The sequence below is a fragment of the Loxodonta africana genome, chromosome 12 (assembly GCF_030014295.1).
Source record: "Loxodonta africana isolate mLoxAfr1 chromosome 12, mLoxAfr1.hap2, whole genome shotgun sequence".
Taxonomy (NCBI): Eukaryota; Metazoa; Chordata; class Mammalia; order Proboscidea; family Elephantidae; genus Loxodonta; species Loxodonta africana.
The window spans coordinates 37,839,330-37,855,736 of record NC_087353.1 but is presented as its reverse complement, the minus strand read 5'-3'; the positions used below and the strand labels follow the sequence as shown (position 1 = coordinate 37,855,736).

Below are 16,407 nucleotides of genomic sequence, written 5' to 3'. Positions count from 1 at the left end.
TAAAACATCATGGAGAAAAGACAGTAGTCAGCCCTCTCTACCTGTGAACAGACCCTGACATGATTTTAATAATTGAGGTGATAATAGTTTTAAATATTTTGTTCAACTGGTGTTGACTAAAACCAGTGTAAGTAATCTGTTTATTTTGATGAAACAACAAGAAAATTTTAAGTTTTTGCACATTAAAGTTTCCTCAGAAGTTATACTTTGTTTTTGGTATACCTCAGTCAACACTGTTTACTTGCTGATCTTGTTTATGCCTTCCCTTTTTGTGCTTTTCTTCCCTATTCTGATCAGCACTTTGTACAGCTCAAACATGCACTTCTTCTGAGCTTTCCTTTAGATCCGTCTGCATGGTTTTTCCTACATATCAAGTCTTTGTTTTACTGCCTCTGACTTGTTTGCTTTTATATCGATTATATGACTATTCAAGGCATTTCAATCCTAGCAAGACTTTAGCAAATAAATTATCATTATACTGTTAGATGCTTATTTTTTTCTTTTAGACTTTAATAGCTCTTTATTATTGGGTCATAGCAAAGATGTATATGCATGAAAGCAGCAAATAATAACAATTATCTTCTTTTAGGTGGAACAGCTTGTGCTTTGGTGAATTATAGAGCATTATACCCATTTGAAGCAAGGAGTCATGACGAGATGAGTTTTAACTCTGGAGATATTATACAGGTAGGAAACGAAGTTGAGTCATTTTTCTTATGAATAAGCTGAGTACAATGTGATATATTTCCATAATAACAGTATTGACTCTAATAATTTTATGTAGTGCTTTATCTTTATAAAATATTTCTGAAATATCGTATTTGGCCTTTACAACATACTTTATAGCTATATAGGACAGTTATTGTCATATTAAAGATAAGTAAGCTCGCAGTGGTTAAGGCTGCTAACCAAAAGGTCAGCAATTCAAATCCACCAGCTGCTCCGTGGAAACCCTATGGGGGTAGTTCTGCTCTGTCCAGTAAGGTCACTGTGAGTTGGAATCGACTCGACAGAAATAGGTTTGGTTTTTTAGGTTTTAGGCTCAGACTTACACAAATTATAGCTGTCAGCATCATGGTGGTGGAGTGGGATGCAAGTACATGCTGTTTGATTTCCAAATCCAGTATTCTTTCCAACCTTAATAAGGTTAGCATGTGATAAAATGTGGTATGATTTGTTATTTTAATAAATTATCAATAAAGTTTTGTTGGGCTGGTTATTTTCTGGAAACTGTTAAAGAGTTGAAGGAGTTAGGCTCTGCAGCCCTTACTGAATATAAGCCACTTGTCCCTTAGAACAAGAGGTCTTTATTTTGTGATCACAGACTATGTAAAATGGATGGATTGGGGAAGATGCAGGGAATCATGGTGATAGGCCAGTATGATATATTGAAAAGAGTACAGGCTTTGGAAGCACAACAGCTTGGATTTTAATCTCTGCTTCAGTTCTCTTTTTGGTAAATTCAGGTAATATGACCCAGAAGACCCAACCAGTGCTTTTTTTTCTCCTACACTGTCTCACCAGTTTGATGTGCTTTTCCTTTATTTTTTCAGTTAGTAGCAAATGTTTAACGTTACTTGGACTAGGGTTTACTGGGGATAGAATTTACCAGAACTGTCAACTCAAACTCCCAAGATAATTCTCAACCAGATATTTCTTCTGCTGACATTGCCACCACAGACAGTTCCACTGCTGCTCCTGAGCTGAGGAATGAGTCTCTTCTACAGCCAGCCTCAGTCCACAGTCTCTGCTATTCTTCCTCTGATTCTTAATGGTAGTGAAATAGTGTCCAAGGATGTGCGGTTGGCTGCTAACCAAAAGGTTGGAGGTTGGAGCCCACTTCAGAAGAAAGCCCGTTGATTTGCTTCCCAAAGATCATCCATCAAAAGCTCTGTGGAGCCCATTTGGGGTCACGATGAGTCTGAACTGACTCCAAGGCATCTAGTTGGTTTGGTCCAATCCGAGGATACAGAGATGCAGCCTGTCTCTGGGCATGTCTGAGGCAAAAACCTAGTTATATTTTTGGTTATGTCTCTCATTTATTCCTTCAACAAATATTTGTTAAGGGCCAATTATGTTAAGCTAGAGGTAGTGGCGGAAAACATACAATCTCTGCCTTTAAAGAGCTTTATAGCCCAATGAAAAAGAAATACAACTAATCTAAAGCAGCAAGGGAAGGAAGGTAAAAACAAAGATGTCGACTGTCACCAGCTCTAGAATGCCCTCTCTCATGGCCCTAGAGCAGCGCTGGCAACCTGGTGGCAGTGACAGCAGGAATGTAAAGTTAGCTGGGGTCTCTTGGGTGCCTGTATTCTTCTGCTGAATTATTGATATGAAGGCTGATTTCATGGGGGCACTACTAGATTCGTGATTTTTACAAGTTGGTTGGTGATAGCACCATTCAGTGAGAGAGGAAAATGAGAAGGAGGAAGTTTAAGTGGGAATGACAGTAAAATCAGTTTTAGATGAGTTTGAGATATCCAGGCAATGGTTAGATATCTGGAGGTCTCAGGCAGAGATCTGGGCTGAGGATGCCATTTGAATGTCATCAGTGTGCTCTGACGGTAATAGAAGATATTCGAGTAGTAAAGATTGAAGATACAGGGTGTAATAAAGTGAGTGAAAAAAAAAATTGAGGACGTAATTCCTGAGAAACATCAGCATTGCAAGGATTATTAGAGGGAGAGGAGACTTAGAAGAAATACCAGAAGTAGAAGAAAAACTAGGAGAGTTTGGTGTTAAGGAACTTTAAGAAGAGCAGTGCACTTTGAAATAAGACAAGGACTGAAGAGTATTTATTAGATTAGCAATGAGGTTATTATTGACCTTGAGAAGAACAGTGTCATTTGAGTGGTAGGGGAAGAAGTCTGATTTTAGTGAAATACGGAGTAAATGGTGATACATGAAGAGGAGACAGTAAGTATTTAAAACTCTTTAAAAGAGCTTGGTTTTGAAAGGCAGAAGAGAGAGAGAACGATGACCAGTGAGGAACGTGGGTTGAGAGAGGTTGTTCTGTGTATGTGTATGTATGTGTGTTTTTCCCTCACTTGGCTAAAACTTGGGCAGTTTAAATAATGATAGAAAAGATCTGCAGAGAGGGAAAGGTTTAATGATGCTGGAAAGAGAATAAATAATTGATTACCAAGCCAAACCAAACCCATTTCCATTGAGTCGATTTCAACTCCTAGTAGCCTTATAGGTCAGAGTAGAACTGCCCCATAGGGTTTCCAGGGAGCAGCTGATGAATTCGAACTGCTGACCTTTTTGTTAGCAGCCACAGCTCTCAACCACTGTACCGTCAGGGCTCCAAATAATAGATAGAGGTGTTTTTTTCTAATTAAAGTATAATTTAGTTATAGTGAAGTATACAACCTTAGTGTATAGCTCGAAGAATTTTTATGTATGTATATATCTGTGAAACTACCACTCAGATCAATATATATAACATATTAGCACTCCAGAAGACACCTCATGCTTCCCTGTTCTGACCAGTAGATGGAGATGAAGAAGATTCTTGGAAAGTCCAGAGGATCCTACAGCACAGGGAGAGAAGTAGAATAACTAGGTAATGATAATAACAGAATAACTAGATAATGATAAAGACTAGAGGAGAAAGAATGGATGTGATTATAAGTAAATTTGGCTGAGGGAGAAGGTGAAGTCTGAGGGCTTCTGTATTCTTGGTGAGATAGGACACAAGGTCTAATCAACTTAATAGATGAAAGTGGCAGAGGAAGTGTGAAAGTAAAAAAAGTTAGAAATTCCACTGAGTCTTGGCCACATTTTCCATGACATCCGGAAATGTCTTTCTGTCCTTTTAATCTGTTAATGGTATTTTTGAAGTACTAAATAGTTTTCCCAGGCTTGTGAAAATTTATATGAAAGTTTCTAGTTTAACTCACTATGTAAATTGACAACTAAAAACTAATTATAACTATAAATGACAGATATGAAATTGGTTAAAATTGACCCCATATTAGGAAAAAAAAATGTAGCTTAACCCTTAATAATAAATGAACTATCTCAGGGGACATCCTAGGTCAACTAACAAAACATAGTTCATAAAGATAATGTTCTATATCCTAGCCTGGTGAGTAGTGTCTAGGGTCTTAAAAGTTTGCAAGTAGCCATCTAAGAAGCAACTGTTGACCCTTTTCTGCCTGGAGCAAAGGAGAACAAAGAAAACCAAAGACTCAAGGAAACAATTAGTTCACAGGACTAATGGCCCACATAAACCATAGCCTCCTCTAACCTGACACTGGAAGAACTAGGTGGTGCCCAGCTACCACTACCAACCACTCTGACGAGGATCACAGTAGAAGGTCAGGGTTAGAATGGATAAAAAATGGACAACAAAATTCAAATTAAAAAGAAAAAGGAAGACCAGACTTTCTCGTCTGAAATAGACTGGAGGAACCCTTCAGACTGTTGCCTAAGACAATCTCCTAACTTGGAACTGAAGACACTACTCCCAGGGGCCACCTTTCAGCCAAATAATAGGGTTATAAAATAGGACATCATTCTTAATAAAATAGAGCATCAGCAAAAAAGAGGAAGACCCTCAGTGAGATGGATTGACATGGTAGCTGCAGCAGTGGGTTCAAGCACAACAATTGTGTGAGGGTGGCACAGAACCAGGCAGTATTCTGTGCTGTTGTACGTAGGGTTCTGTAAGTAGGAACCAACTTGACAGCACCTAACAACAGCATAAAATAAACAATAACACTTGTCTTATGAAGAATGTGCTCCTTAGAACAATCAATTATACAAGACCAAAAGGACAACATTTGCCCAAAACCAAAGACGAGAAGGCAGGGCGGGACAGGGAAGCTGGGCTAATGGAAACGGAGAACCCAGGGAGGAGATGGGCAGAGTGCTGACACATTGCAGGGATTGCAACCAGTGTCACGGAACAATCTGTGTAAGAATCATTGATTGGAAAACTAATTTGCTGTGTAAACTTTCACCTGAAGCACAATAAAATAAAAAAGATAAAGAATAAATGAACTAGCTTATTTTTCTTGATAAGGTTGCAGCTATTAAGTAGAAGTATAATAGAAGTTATATTTTAAAAGTTTGTAGACAGAGGAGGAAATTAGTGTTTAAATGCCAGCAGTCATACCTTAACAATACTTATACTGTACAGTAGCCACACCTTACAATACTTACACCTTACAGTACTCATACCTTATAGCAATTCCTGGACTCAAGACCACAATTTAAATCAAGTATATTGCTGAGCATTCTGCAGCATTGGGATAGTTTAAGTTGTATAACTTCCTTAGGATTTATTGTGTTTTATTGCTCTGGCTTAGCTATTTAAAACCAGGCTTACTTAAGGATAATATTTCATCAGTGGTTTCTTTTGTTCTATTTCAGAACACCATTTTGTGGTAGTTATATGGCTATGACAGTATGTAATTTAACCACAGCAGCTCTAGTTGAGGAAGTTTCTCAATATCTCATTCATGATGTAATAAATAACCAGACACATAACATTAAAAGAGTTATTTACCATAAATGTAAATGAAGTTGCCCTGATAATAAACCCATTTATTATTGATTAAGCTTTGAGCCTATTGTGTACTTAATTTAGAATAGCCCGTTTAGGTTAATATTTGTTGAGTTTGTACCGTGTACCTGCTGAGGATATACAAATATGGATAAGGAGGCCACAGTCTAGGTAGAAAATGGAAACGTGCAAAATCATACAAAATATAATAATAATACAAAGTGCTAAGGAAACCTAGAGGAGAAGCAATAATACAACCAAATAGAATTGAGGAATGTTTTCACCAAGGGTAGGATGGAGGAGGACCTCACAGGGATTATACTTCCTTAGTGCTTTACAGTTTACTAAGCACTTTCATAAATATTCTCAGTTAAATTCTTAAAATAACCCAGAGGAAGGATTTATGGATGAGCAAACAGACTTTAGTAATAATTATTACCTTTTACCAGAAGAGGGTTAGGTAGCATGGCTAAGACTGAGACACGATTCTTTTAACTCCCAAGTCTGTGTTCTTTCCCTTATATCTCATAACATTCTAGGTAGAAGGAATAGCTTAAAGAAAAGCATTGAGGTGTGTAAGAGCACCAGGTGCATTTAAAGAATGTCACATAATCGTTTGGTGTGAGGCAGGGATCCAACTTCATTCATTTATATGTGGCTATCCAGTTGTTGCAAGCACCATTTGTTGAAAAGGCTATTCTTTCCCCTACTGAATTATCTTTGCCCCCTTATCAAAAATCAATTGATAATAAATGTAAAGGTATGTTTAACTTTTAAAGAAACTGTGAAACTATTTTCCAAAGTAGTTCTTCCTTCCATTTTTTATTCTTACCAGTGGATTTAATATCTTATATATATGAAGTTCATTATATGTCACAAAAAAGCAGTTTTAAAAATCATAGTGTGTCTTGGATGACTTTCTATAAAAATTCTATCTTATTTTAACATAACACTGTCAAATCTGGGTTTTAAAGAGGTCATTCTGGAAAAGTATGGAAAATGGAGTGGAGAACAGGTACATAATTGGCGTATTCACTCAGCTAATTAAACATATGTACTATGCTAGACAGTGTAGATCAAAAAAGGGACTCAGACAAATGCGAGGAGATACATGTAAATAAATAATGCAATGTAATAATGCTGATTGTGACAGCAAATATGAGATAACCGTGTCCTGGGTTGGGGACACTTAACAGAAACCTGAAGAATGAGTAAAGATTATTATATCTAGGAGTGAAATGAAAGGTGCCTGAGGTAAGTTATCACTGGTGGGGTTGAGAAGAAGAGAACAAATTCAGGATAGCTTTTAGAGGCGATGTCAATAGAGCTTGGATGTGGTAATGAAAGAGTGATAAGAGCCAGAGATTTTTTATTTAGAATGCGTAAGTCTTTGGTGGTAAGAAAAACAGATATAGGTGACTTAGGAGGAGTGGATGGGGGAGAAAACAAGTTCAGTCTTAGACTTGAATTCTAAGTTCCTGTGTACATCCAGTTAAAAATATCCTGTGAATACTTAAAAGTACAGGCATGTCCCTTTGGGAAGAAGTCAGTTCTGAGCTTTTGGATTCATTAACGCATAGGGAACAGATGAAACGGTGGAAGTTGAGTGGGCTGTTTAGGAAGTGTAGCATGAGGCAAGAAAGCCAATGTTGAAACATGAGGTGGCATCAGTGCTTAAGGGGGACGAAAGACCAAGTAGTAGAGGAAGTGATACTGTGAAGAGGGAGGAGGATGTCAGACTGTAGAAGGGAAATGTCGGGGGGGGAAATGGAACTGATCAATTATCTGATGGTTTTCACCAGGTGGAAAATAGCATTCAGAGTGGCTTTATAGTTTCTGTTAGAGTGTTCAAGAAGACTCTGTGATAGGAACAGAGAAAGCTAAACAAAAACAAAGTAATTATTCACTATAGAAAAATAAAAAGTGTACAAGAAAGGAAATGTAATGAGCAAACACTGCATGACTCAGACGTGGAGTGTTTATATAGTTATAACATAAACATTGAGTATAATGTAACCAAAAATATGATTTAACAATATTTGTAGAATTAAAGGTTGCAGTTAAAAAGGGTTATATCTTCATATTCCCTAACTGAAAGCTAGTAGATAATGTCAAAAATTGAAAAACATTAAGAAATGCAGTATGTTATTTAGAAATACAGAAGAGAATACAGAAAAAATGATTAAAAATGGCAAGTTAACCTTTAGGAGTGTAAATCAGGACATAAGGAGCCATGAGGAAAGGGAAAATTGTTTTCCATCATAACTCATTTATAATACTATTTATTTTGTAAAGTATTCTCATGTATTAACTTGAATAAAATTTAAAAAAGTAATTTGTAGAAAATGCCTCACCTGTTTAGTTAGGTGAGCTGAATTCTGAAAATCAAGATACTGTACAGTAGTCCGCATCTCTTTCCAAGGTACATGTGTGGATTTCTGAGCATTGTTAACCCTTTTTTTTGTTTCCGTAGGTTGATGAAAAAACCATAGGGGAGCCTGGTTGGCTCTATGGTAGTTTTCAAGGACATTTTGGCTGGTTTCCATGCAACTATGTAGAAAAAATTTCATCAAGTGAAAAAGCTTTGTCTCCTAAAAAGGCCTTAGTTCCTCCTGCATTGTCTTTACCTGCTACCTCAACTTCCTCTGAGTAAGTTTTTAGCTACCAGTGGAGTTTATACAACTTCTGCAGATGAATAAAAATGTATTAGATACCTAATACATATTCATGTCAACCTGCTGCCTAATGATATTGTAATCTGTCTGGGCTCTTCAAGAGTACCTATTATTCCAAACTGAATATTGAAATTTAGTAAATAAACACCTAGGCCAATAGTTTGTTCATGGAGTCCTTTTTTTCCACCATTCTATATGTTTTAATACAGTGTATATTACATAAAAAAAAATAAATTGGTAATATATCATTAGGTCCTATAATTAAAAAAAAAAAATTAAGTATACTTATATTGAGGTGTTAACATTTACAGACCACTTTCTTCAAATCAACCAGCATCAGTGACTGATTATCAAAATGTATCTTTTTCAAACCTAACTGTTAATACATCATGGCAGAAAAAATCAGCTTTTACTCGTACTGTGTCCCCTGGATCTGTCTCACCTATTCATGGACAGGTATGTTTTTAATTTTTGCATATTTTATTATTTGAATTTGCTTCTCTTGTACATAAAATAGAATGAAATTTTTGTACAAAAGCGTCATTCATTCATTTAACCAGAGTTTGTGGCATTTAGTTTCTGTTCATATCATTTACCTGTGACATGAAGTTCAAGAAGTTACTATTACTTAGAGGTTTCTCAGCAACAAATCATTTCTATAGCACCAAGTTGTTGGCAGCTAAGGTATCTAAATTCAAAATTTCATTTTTACAAATCTGATAATATTCTTCATTTGTAGTTATTGCAGGAGATAAGAGATTTGGGATTGAGGTTTGTTTTTATTTTTGTCTTAAGTAAATCATTGGCCTGAGACTTAGAATTTTGTCACATATACTCAGCATCTGGTTTAGACGTAAGCATTCTAAATATTGTTAGACTAACAAATTAAAAAGAAATAGCAGATGTCATTAGACTAGAGTCCTAGAGATTTCACCTTCACTCAAAACGTCTTTATTGAGTGACCATAGATTCCAGACATTCTGTGTGCTAGAAGTTTAAGGAAAAACAAGTAAAAATCCCTGCCATTAAGAAGTTCATAATATAACGGAGACAGATACATAAGTAACTGTAAAGTGTGAGAAGTGTTACAATAAAGATATGTACAAAGTGCTAAGAAGTATACAAAAGAGAGAGCATCTCGTTCAGTCTATTGGAATTGGAGCAAGCTTTGCAAAAGGCAAGATATTTGAGCAGGACCTTCAGAGATAAACAAGATCTCACCAAGCAGAGAAGGAAAGTTATTCTAAAGAAAGAATAATTTGTGCAAAGTCACTGAGGCGTGCTAACACGAGGTGTTTGCAGGAAACAAGAATTGTTTGTGGTATGGCTATAGTACAAGAAGGAGTCCCTGGGTGGTGCAGATGGTTAAGTGCTCAACTGTGAACCAAAAAGTTGATAATTCAGATCCACCCAGAGGCACCTCGGAAGAAGGGTCACAGCCACTGAAAACCCTGCGATCACAGTTCTACTGTGAAAGACGTGGGGTCGCCATCAGTCACGGCTGACTCCACAGCAGCTAGTTTTACTGGCTGTAGTACAGGGTTCATGGAGAGAGGGGTGCAGTTTATCTGTGAAGCATTTCATACCACGCTGAACAGTGTGGCAGTAGAAGCCCTGAAGGTTTTTAAGAGTTGAGGTATATACTTTAGAGGATAACTCTGGCAGCAGTGCAGGGGCCAGATTGGCAGAAGGAAGAAGAGGAGGCAGACCAGGTAAAGGAGGATATTACAATAGCAAAGTAACAAATGATGGTGTGAACGAGGGGCCGTAGTAATGAGAATATAAAGGCGGAGATGAATTTAAGAGAGCGTTTGTCCCATACTGTGTGAATTGACACAAAATAGGTAACCCATTGAATATAGAGCAGCAGCATGAGGAAGAAGTTAGAGTTAAAGTTAACTCTTCAGTGTCTTTAGCTTGGGCAACTGAAAGGATGGGAATATTATTCGTCTTGGGTATGAAATGCAGGAGGAGTGGGTTTGGTGAGTTCTAAAAATGATAACATTTTTTGGCCTGATATACCTATATTAGGGGCAATCTGGTGGGAAGACTCAGTAGGCAGTTTGATTTACAGGTCTGGAGCTCAGGAGATTAAGTTACACTGAAGATAAAGATTTGAGAAGTCATAGGCATAAATAAGATTATTTCAAGACATCATGTTGAACAGAAATGGAAAAGGGCAGGACAATAGAGGAGCCACAAGTCATCAGAGAGTGAGCTTTGGGAACAACAAGGATTTTAGTGATACCAGTACTGTTCAGAGATGAGGGGAATAAGGGTTTGGAAGAAGCCTTTGACTTTGGCCGTTATGATATTATCAATGATCTTATCAAGAAGAGGTTCAGTAGTATGAGGGGTGTAGAAACCAAATTAAAATTGGGTTGGGCAGTGAAATTGGAAAGCAAATTTAACATCATTCTTTCTTTAGAGTAGAGAGTGGAGAAAGGTTAAAGATTCAAGAGGAGGACTTAACCAAATGTTGCACAGGTGAAGAAGTTAGCCTTATGAACAGAACAAAAACACCTTTTCCTCTGAGAGGAGAGGGAAAGAGAAGAGTGAGTGAGAATACAAAGAAGACATGAAAGGCAGGAAATTGGAGACAGGCCACGCGCAACCCCATCTCCAATCCTGATGGATTAAACTGCATCAGCTGCAGTTAAGAGCTGAAGGACAGAAAAAGATTTGTAGTAACTCTTTCCTTTTCCATTTGTTTCTTGATGGATTTATGAATACAATGCTTGAGTACCCACTATTTACATTCATTACAGTAATGTTTAATGTCAAGATGTTTCCTTGAGTGGTAAGTGGCCAGTCTGTCTTTGACTTAACAGAAGTCCACTCAGATGGTTGTCTGAGATACAATTTTAAGTTGGTTAGTGGAATAAGGTTATCTTAAGCCTCCTTGATAATAAGTCATTATCACACCAAACTGGTCTGCTCTTTGAACATATATGTTATGTACTTGGAAACAGAAATCATGGTTACTGTTGTCTTTTTTTGTGTGTGTGTGTGTTTTTCTATTCACAGGGACAGGTTGTAGAAAACTTAAAAGCACAGGCCCTTTGTTCCTGGACTGCAAAGAAGGATAACCACTTGAACTTCTCAAAACATGACATCATTACTGTCTTGGAGCAGCAAGAAAATTGGTGGTTTGGGGAGGTACATGGAGGAAGAGGGTGGTTTCCAAAATCTTACGTCAAGATCATCCCAGGGAGTGAAGTCAAGAGAGAAGAGTAAGCATCTTTGGGTATTTACATGAGGTGGGGGTGTTGGTGTTTCCACTAATGAGTCAGCCATAGTACTCATATATAGTATGCTTGAGTTTGAATGTCAGAGTACTTAAATTTTTTTGATGTTTTCCTTTCTTAGTTAAGTTATTTTTTATTTCCTTTGGAGGCATTCTCCCTTGTTGTTTACTATAAATTGTCAGTATTTCCATAAATCTTTACGGAGGGCCTCTCCTCCACTGGAGTGGGGCATTCCCAGCTCTGGGCCTCCAGGGTTCCTTGAACACACATCTCTTATTGCTCACAGCACACTGTGCTGTAGTTACTTACTTTCTTGCCCGTATCCCTTGCCAAGGTCCATGTCTTTTTTTGTTAGTGTTACTAGTTTGTTTTGTAGTGTTTCCATGCCTCCTATACTGCTTAGTACATAGTATCTGCTCAATTATGTCATGAATGAGGGAGGAGCAAATGAATGAATGAATTTTCAAATGAACAAAAAACAAAAAAGGAATAGGTTAAGTTCCCTGGCCTTTATTTCCCAGTCTGTAGTAGTGTCAGGTATCTTTAATACAATACAATAAATGCTATAATATAGCCATCTCTTGTGTTTTGTAGGGAAGTTGATCTAAATAGAAAAGCAGTCTGATTTAATGGAAAGGGACTGGTCTTTAGAAATCAGAAGGCTTGAGTTCTGATTCAGCTATTTTTGCCAGTCTGTATAGAATAACCTAGTTGGTCTTCAGTTTCTTAACTGAATGAATTTGAATTAAAAGATTAAATAATCTTCAAGAGTTTTTTTTGATGCTATTTCTGTGTATAAATTTTTAAGTTCAAATGCAGAAACTTTTCAGACTGACATGGAATTTTAGATTTAGAAGTGGGTAAGGACAGTAACAAGAATATAAAGTGGGCATTTGCGAGCTGACCCTGTGATAACTGAAGCTAGGCCTTCTGTAGGAATTATTTAACCTCCATGACATTTTACAGAAAAGGGTATTTAGGCATAAAGAGATTAAGTTTAAATGCTTTAAAAAGGCTTAAGGGCATTTCTTCTCCATTCTCTTAGCTGTGTTATAGTACTTATTTCCTTCTTCATTCAGTTACCAAAGTTCTTCTAACAGGTAAGGCAGATAACTTGAAAACCTGAAGTAATGGAGAATTTAACACTAAACAAGGCAGGGTATTTGTTTGTGGCCCCACGTTATAGTAGGATTCCACTTCTACTTACTTGAAAACCATTTCACTGTATAATTTACCCATAGGTCTGGGTTGCTCAGGTACAACCCACAGATACTTAGTTCTTAAACATGAGAGTCTTCCAGATTTTTGAAAATGATTTCCTTTGTTAAAAATGGAAATTAACGCTATACACATTCTGAGATAATTTTTTAAATTATTTTATTATTTTTTTTAATGTTGTTAGCTTCTGTCCTGTCACCCCAACACATAGCATCCCCATGCTCCCCAGAAAAAATGCTGCCCAATCCATGATTGGTTGTGGATTAGACTGTTGTGATACAGGGGGTTTGCAGTGGCTGATTTTTGGAAGTAGATTGCCAGTCTTTTCTTCCTAGTCCATCTTTGTCGGGAAGCTCAGCTAAGACCTGTTCAGGATCATAGCCGCACACAAGCCTCCACTGACAGATGGTGGTGGCTACATGTGATACATTGCACTTGTTTTTCTCTAAAGCAAGGCAAGCCCCATATGAGCTTAACCAAAAGACTACCCATTTACTGGTGTGTTCATGTCTCTTGGAGGCTCTCTGAGATATTGGAAGGTTTTTTTTTTTTTTTTTAAGAAAGGCAAAATACCGCACATTTGAAATACTCTTTACAAATGACGTTAAATTACTTTAATATATTTAAAATTTTAGAAGTTTATGATTAGGCCGTTTTTAGTCCAGCAGTGTTTGTGTACGAAAAATTAACTTCCAGTCTATGTACTGAAACAATATTTAGAATAATTTTGGAAAGCCCTGGAAGAATACACTGCTAATACCTGCTTAAAAAAAAAAAACCAACAAAAAAAAACCACTGCCGTCTACATACATCAAATCACCTTTCTTGTTCTTTGTATGTTTTTTGTTTTGTTGTATTTTTTGTTTATTTGGCAGACCAGAAGCTGTGTATGCAGTTGTAAATAAGAAACCTACCTCTGCAGCCTATACAGGTGGAGAAGGTAAGCTTCTGGCATTTTTTAATTAGATGGAAATCAGCTGAGCTACTGATTGTCTCACTTCACACAGTTGTTATTCTCCTTGCTTCTGTGTCTTCAGTTTTTTAAAGTGAGGTTTGAAAAATCTGTTCCCTGTCTATTTCATTTGAATATTGAATATATACTTTTAGAAAGCCAGGGCTATAAAAATTCACTGTAGACTGGCTCAATAAATAAGATTATAGATAAAAAGTGTTGCAAGGAGATAGCACGAAGGTTTTTGTTTTTCTGTTATAATATGTCTGGATTATAGATGCTTAAGAGATAAGGAAACTTCAGTGCACTGAATTATTTAAAAATTATGTCTTAATTACAGTATGCCATATAGATCACTAAGTAGGATTTGAAATCAGGGTACACTTTATCATAAATATTACAAAGAAACTTTTTCTATATACCCCTTTAGGACGTTTGATTGATAAATTGTTGTGATTTTGTCAATTTGCTCTTAATGTAATTTTTTTTTTCACTTCTGTAATCTTACAACCAAAATTAGTTTCTTTGGTTTGTTCCCTACAGAGTATATTGCACTTTATTCATATTCAAGTGTAGAGCCTGGAGATTTGACTTTCACCGAAGGTGAAGAAATATTGGTGACCCAGAAGGATGGAGAATGGTGGGCAGGAAGTATTGGAGACAGAACTGGAATTTTTCCATCAAATTATGTTAAGGCAAAAGATCAAGAGGTAGAGTTATTTTGATATAGAAAAAAAACCTTTCCATTCGTGTTAAGATTTATACTTACAACAGAGTGTGTGGTTTTTCTCCAGCTCCTTTGGTTACAAATAAACTTCTCAAGGTAGACCAAACGCATTGCAATAGAGTCAATTCTGAGCAGAACTGCCCCATAGGATTTCTAATGCTGTAATCTTTACAGAAGCAGACTGCCACATCTTTCTCTCATGGAACAGCTGGTGGGTTGGAACCACTGACCTTTTGATTAGCAGCCAAGTGCTACCAGGACTCCTTAGTACTGAAGGTAGTTCCAGTAAAAAAAGGGCTTACTAGAATCCAGTTATAGAGAAATAAGTGGGAGAGGATTTCATGAAATTCTAAGAACAAGAGTCAGGGCTGGGTCATGATAACTGAAGCTAGGGCATGGCTCTAGATCTAGCAAGGCTGACAAAGAACCACCTTGAAGGAGCTTGTAAACCTTCACAATAGGCTCTGACATTCATGGGACTCACCTTATGCTCTTGAGTTCCTGCTTCTTTTTACCTCACCACCAGTGTGGTGTAGTGCAGTTTTTTATTTCAGGAACTCATTACAATCTTAAAAACTATTGATGACCTCAGAGAATATGGGTTATATCTAGTGATATTTATCATATTAGAAATTAAAACTATGAAATTGTTTAAGTATTTATTAATTCATTTCAAAGTAACATTAAAACCATCATGTGGTTACATAAGTAACTGACTTTTTATGAAAAACAACTGAAAATGTATTATTTTCCCCCAAAAAAGAAAGTTTAGTGAGAAGAATGTCATTGTTCTATATTTTTGCAGTGTCAGGTTTAATTGATGACAGCTATATTCTCACATCTGTTTCTGCATTCATTTTTTTCCAATATATTGTTTTGGTTAAAGTACATGAAAAAAATTTGATCTCACACACATGGGAGAAAATAGAGAAGAATATTAGTAACATTTCAGATATCTGTGGATATTCTGCTTTGATTTTACTGCACCAAAACTTGACAAGTGATAGATTGTTACAGATGAGTTGCAACATGGAATCTGAAGCCATATCCATGAACTTTTCATAGTTACTTTAAAATTTACTGGCCTATTTTGCACATTAAAAGAATCTTTTACCCATTAGGGTGTGATAAGATCATTCATTTGTGATTTAAAAAATATTGAATTGTTGAATTATATAGATATTGCACGTGTCAACACATTTCATTATACATTATTGAAAAATCACATTTGTCAGTATCACCACTGATCTCATCAGAATAGTCGTTAGTACCAAGAAGCTGTCAAGCTCATTGTACCCAGTGCCGTCGAGTCGATTCTGACTCATAGCGACCCTATAGGACATAGTAGAACTGCCCCATAGAGTTTCCAAGGAGCGCTTGGCAGATTCGAACTGCCGACCCTTTGGTTAGCAGCCATAGTACTTAACCACTATGCCACCAGGGTTTCCAAGCTCATGGTAGTGGACACAAATTTTCTTAAGTTTGAATTTTCACTGGAAAGCTCGAATTTTATCACTGATAACAAATGCTGTTAGCTGTTTTCCTTGAAGTGACAGACTACTTCATTCATTTTTGAGAAAATGTCTGCCACGTCCCAAGTCTGAATAGTCTGTAAGTCATTCTTTCAAGTAAAAATGTTGTTCCCTGAAAAAAAAACCTAGTTCACCTTGCAACTTAATCACACAAGTAGTTTTTCTCGAGCCAAACATTGTTCTTCAATATGCAACAGAAATTGCTTCATAAATACTTCCATTTAGTCAAATTTTTAAAAAGATGTGTTCTTGAGGATGAAAATATAATAAAATTTTTACTGCTTGATCAAGGACATTCTTAAGTGAAAGTGGCTTTTTTGTTGTGAGTGCATGGTGGTGATGAATACTGTGACTCCTAGTATAATTTGGTGTCACTTCCATGACTCATGCTAAAACCCATTGCCATCAAGTCGATTCCGACTCATAGCGACCTTATAGGATAGAGTGGAACTGCCCCGTAGGGTTTCCAAGGAGCATCTGGTGGACTAGAACTGCTGACTTTTTGGTTAGCAGCCAAAGCTTTTAACCATTGTGCTACCAGGC

General features: G+C 36.8%; 1 protein-coding gene across 10 annotated transcripts in view; it reads left to right on the top strand.

The window, feature by feature from the left end:
* Positions 1-16,407, top strand: part of ITSN2 (intersectin 2) — a 219,539-nt gene that overhangs the window by 129,139 nt on the left and 73,993 nt on the right. For all 10 annotated transcript variants that reach the window (XR_010323559.1, XR_010323558.1, XM_064295093.1 and 7 more), the window contains 6 exons: positions 590-687; positions 7,986-8,161; positions 8,499-8,643; positions 11,215-11,420; positions 13,529-13,593; positions 14,149-14,315. Coding sequence is in view for 8 of the 10 variants with exons in the window: in XM_064295093.1 (XP_064151163.1) it covers positions 590-687; positions 7,986-8,161; positions 8,499-8,643; positions 11,215-11,420; positions 13,529-13,593; positions 14,149-14,315 (857 nt within the window). In the remaining 2 variants the exon portion in view is untranslated. The remainder of the gene's footprint in view (positions 1-589; positions 688-7,985; positions 8,162-8,498; positions 8,644-11,214; positions 11,421-13,528; positions 13,594-14,148; positions 14,316-16,407) is intronic.